Source organism: Arachis ipaensis, chromosome B09 (genome assembly GCF_000816755.2).
Source record: "Arachis ipaensis cultivar K30076 chromosome B09, Araip1.1, whole genome shotgun sequence".
Taxonomy (NCBI): Eukaryota; Viridiplantae; Streptophyta; class Magnoliopsida; order Fabales; family Fabaceae; genus Arachis; species Arachis ipaensis.
Window position 1 is genome coordinate 13,621,047 of NC_029793.2, and position 4,387 is coordinate 13,625,433.

Consider the following 4,387-nt stretch of genomic DNA (forward strand, 5'->3'; position numbering starts at 1 on the left):
CTTTCAGAGTCTTCTAGAACCTTCTAGGGTATTCTAGGACCTTCTAGGACATTCTAAAATGTTCCGGAACCACCTAGAGTATTCTCAAACACTCCAAAAAATTATACAAACACAGTTAAATTTAACCTTCTAAAATTTACCGTGACAATGAAAACATACACTAGTTAATATAATAAATTTTGAAATATAAATTAAGTCAATTATAATTTTAAGATTTTAGTTTCAATTCAAATTTTAAAAATTAAATTGAATATTAACTTTACCCGACCAAAAATTTTCCTGTGTAGTGGTGCGACCAAGGTAGACAGAATCGCCGGAATCGAGAGTCTGCCGGCGAGCCACGTCTGCGGAAGAAGGCTTGCTCAAAAGATTGTTTACCGTGGACCAGTGCAAACCCGATCCGAATTCAGACCCAATCGGTGGAGAAGAATTAACCCTAGCCTCCCTAGGTTACTTGCTCCATTTTCGTCTCTCTCGGTCTCTACCCTCTCTTCTCCTTTCGCCGTCGCCGGAGATCGTCGCTTCGGTGCTCTGGCTGAGGCACCAGTGCAGCCGGTGCTCCCTCTTCCTCTGGTACTTTGCTCTGCAGTGGCACCGTGCCTCTTTCTCTCCAAATCGTCGCCGACTCGCTCCTTCTCTCTCCACCCTGTTGCTTCCGCCACGTCGGTTAAGGTAGGTTTTTTTCTGCTATGCTTCTTCCTATTTCTACTGATTCTGCTCTGTTATTCTTGGGGTGGATACAATAGTGATGGTGTTATAGTGCAATCAGTTCTTGCTTCTTGTGATGTTTATAGTGATTTGGTGTTTAAGGTTAGGTTTGTGCTTTCTGATTCTTCTTGTCACTGCTCTGCCTGTTCCCTTTCTGATTTCGTGTACAAGAGTCTTTGAGTAATCTTTCATTTTTCTGTAAATTTTGTTTTCATTTTCTTCTTGTTTCCCAATTTGTCTGTTCATTGTTAATAGATTGTAATAATGTTGAGCTCCATTCAGCTCTTGATGCTGCATTGCTTCAAAAATCAATCAATATATATAGACTCCATTTTTTTCTTCTCTTCGTATTATTATTTTTTGGTCCAAAGACTCAAAATATTTATTGAATATACTTGAATAATCACGGTGAAACTTATACTATTGTTGTCTTAGAGGAGTAGAAAATGATCATCATCTTTCATCATCTTTTAATTTATTATCAACACTTGTAAATTGTAATTGAAATTAATTTCATGTTGTCAAATTTATATATATATTTGAAGAGTAATGTTTACGTTCCCTATTAAAAACTACGAGTTCACTACCTTGAATGCGACTTTATCTCTCCCCGCCTTGAGACATTGGTGAAGCTGCGGGTTAGGCAGTTCAAGATACCTGCAGCCTTGGCTCTCTTTGGCTCTTACTCTAACTGGCAGCACTCCCTCACTCTCTCTTATTGTCATTGGCAACCTTATGTTCCGGTTATTTTTAGGGCTTTGTCGTTGATGAGTATAGAGTATTAAATCTAGGGATTTCTTGTTACTTGTGTTTTTCCTCATCTTTTTTATTTTTTTATTTTTTTTTATGAGGATGATAATTTCACCTTGGTGAACCCACAACATGTATATCATCAGCAGAAGTTTAAGAATACATCTACTAGTAAGCTAAAATATCCTTAATTGATGTTTGTTAGCATCTTTTTACATCATTATGTCCATTAGGTTCTCTGTGATCTAAACTTCTATTTTTGTTCATCCCTTGATTCAAATTCAGGATCCAACACCTTACACTTTTACAGTTTTACTTACCATTAACTTTTGTTGGCAAAGTTTTGCTTCCTCTCTTCGTTTGAAATTTCATTTCTTTTAAGGAAAATTGTGGTGTACACATCAGTGCCTGTGCAATGCATAGTTTGTTATCATAAAATACCTCTGTGCATCACCGTGATCCACAAAATTTTCTTCAATTCTCAATTAGAGTTTCGTTTCTGTTCATTCTTGCAGCTAGTTGTTCGGGTAAAAAGGGATGATCTACACTGCAATTGACACATTCTATCTGACAGATGAGCAGCTACAGAATTCACCATCCAGAAAAGATGGCATAGATGAAGCCACTGAGACCACCCTTAGAATCTATGGCTGTGATCTCATTCAAGAAAGTGGCATCTTGCTTCGGTTGTATCCTTTTAGTTATTGTTCTCATGAATATTCCTATTTACTATTTTAATTTTCTGCATATTAGTATTGATTGATTTCTTGTGTTCTGCCTAATCTTAAATTATGTATTTGATTTGGATGGATTTTCCCTTAATTGTTTGGTAGACCACAAGCAGTCATGGCCACTGGGCAGGTTTTGTTTCATCGCTTCTATTGCAAGAAGTCATTTGCAAGGTTCAATGTGAAGGTCAATATTTTCTTACTGACTTACTGTATATGTTATCTGCTGTTTTTGCTCTCTCTATGTGCTTCCTGATTTGAATTGATAATGATAATGATGTCTATTTTCTGCAGAAAGTGGCTGCAAGCTGTGTGTGGCTTGCTTCAAAACTGGAGGAAAGCCCTAGAAAAGCAAGACAAGTAATCATAGTTTTTCACAGAATGGAATGCAGGAGGGAGAACTTGCCAATTGAGCATTTAGACTTGTATTCCAAGGTCAGAAGCCTTCTGTACCTCCAGTAAACTGATTCAATCATATGATGTGTGTATAATATCTCAGTAATTTCTTGTTATTTGAATACATTGTTTTCCATGTTTATGAACAGAAATATGTTGATTTAAAGATGGAGTTGAGTAGAACGGAGAGACATATTTTGAAAGAAATGGGGTTCATTTGTCATGTTGAGCATCCTCATAAATTCATATCAAATTACCTTGCTACTCTTGAAACACCGCCAGAATTGAGGCAAGAAGCTTGGAATCTAGCTAATGATAGGTAAATAATTGCTGATTGTGTACTTGTCTATGTGAACATACATATGTATGTCTCACTTCCATGCTATTAACCACGCTTTCTTAGTAACACGAGTTTCAATTTTGAAATGTCTGCATCTAGTTCTAGTATAGCTCCACTTTAAATATTTTTTTATGATGATTTGTACCATTGTACTGGACTACTGGTATGCCCTTTACGACTTATAATAGAGATATGGATCTTAGACAGATTTGCTTGACGGTTTTTGGTGAAAACAAGTTATTTTGAAAATGTAAATATGTTTTGACGAATATTTTGTCTAGGCAGGGGAATAGATTTGGCTAAACTTTATTAGGATTTAGCATATGAAGTTCCAAGGTTCTTTTTAAGCTGTTGAACCTGTTCAGCAAGTGCCGTACTTTCTAGGCTGAAGATATGGGTAAGTATGATTGTAAGACATGTGAAAGCGTCACTGGATATTCATGGTTTTCATTTTGCCGTTAGACCTGTTGAACATGATGCTTCTGAACTCGCAAAATTTTGTGTCATAAACATTAGAAACATTTGATTCAAGCATCTGGATTAGAGTAGAAGTATTGCTCACTCATCAGTTGTTTATCTTTGCTAGTATCTTCTATTATGGTTTGTATTAAACATCTTTTATTAGAACTATATGGTGATTATTTCTTTTAATTAATTTTAGCGTTCAATTGCTTTCTGTTTTCTTGTGCAGTTTGCGCACTACATTGTGTGTTCGATTTAAGAGTGAGGTCGTCGCTTGTGGTGTTGTGTATGCTGCTGCTCGTAGGTTCCAAGTACCCCTTCCGGAGAATCCACCATGGTGGAAAGCATTTGATGCAGAGAAGTCTGGGATAGACGAAGTGTGCAGGGTTCTGGCTCACCTTTATAGCCTACCTAAGGCACAATACACACCAGTCTCCAAAGATGGGGACTCATTTACATTCTCCAACAAATCCATAGAATCAAAGTCTCAGTCAACCCCTAAGGTGATGCCTGCTATTTTGGTTTTTGGTTTTTCCACATTTAGTATTTGCCTTTGTAGAGTGCAGTATCAGCGTCAGTTCAGTTCTCACTTCTCAGTTATAAGATCGATAATTTGCCGTGTGGATTTCGTAAAGCCAGTATCATTTGCAATACGACTAAAGTTTTGATCCAACAATTTTTTTAATTACTGCCAACTTGCAGGATGTTCCGCAAAGTAGCCCGTTAGGTGATGCTGACACTGCAGTTCCAAAGGGAGCTACTGGGGAAGCCGATATTGAATCGGTTGGAGTTGCATTGGTTAAGCAAATTGATAAGCCGAGGGAATCCAAGAAATCCGATGATGAATCCAAGAGTGCAGCAACAGATGGAGGAGCAAGAGATGAACTCACGGTGAAGTCCAAGTCTGACCGTAAAATGGAGGCCAGTGGGGATATTCGCCGGGACAGAGACAGAGACAGGGAGAGGGACAGGGACAGGGACAGGGACAGGGATAGGGACAGAG

At 37.9% G+C, this 4,387-nt stretch overlaps 1 protein-coding gene across 1 annotated transcript in view; it reads left to right on the top strand.

The window, feature by feature from the left end:
* The window catches only part of LOC107618716 (cyclin-L1-1), a 5,088-nt gene continuing 968 nt past the window's right edge, over positions 268-4,387 (top strand). Inside the window, exons 1-7 of the mRNA XM_016320845.2 lie at positions 268-672; positions 1,974-2,147; positions 2,292-2,373; positions 2,481-2,621; positions 2,732-2,901; positions 3,614-3,887; positions 4,087-4,386. Of these exons, the coding sequence (XP_016176331.1) occupies positions 1,996-2,147; positions 2,292-2,373; positions 2,481-2,621; positions 2,732-2,901; positions 3,614-3,887; positions 4,087-4,386 (1,119 nt within the window). The 5' untranslated portion in view covers positions 268-672; positions 1,974-1,995. The remainder of the gene's footprint in view (positions 673-1,973; positions 2,148-2,291; positions 2,374-2,480; positions 2,622-2,731; positions 2,902-3,613; positions 3,888-4,086; position 4,387) is intronic.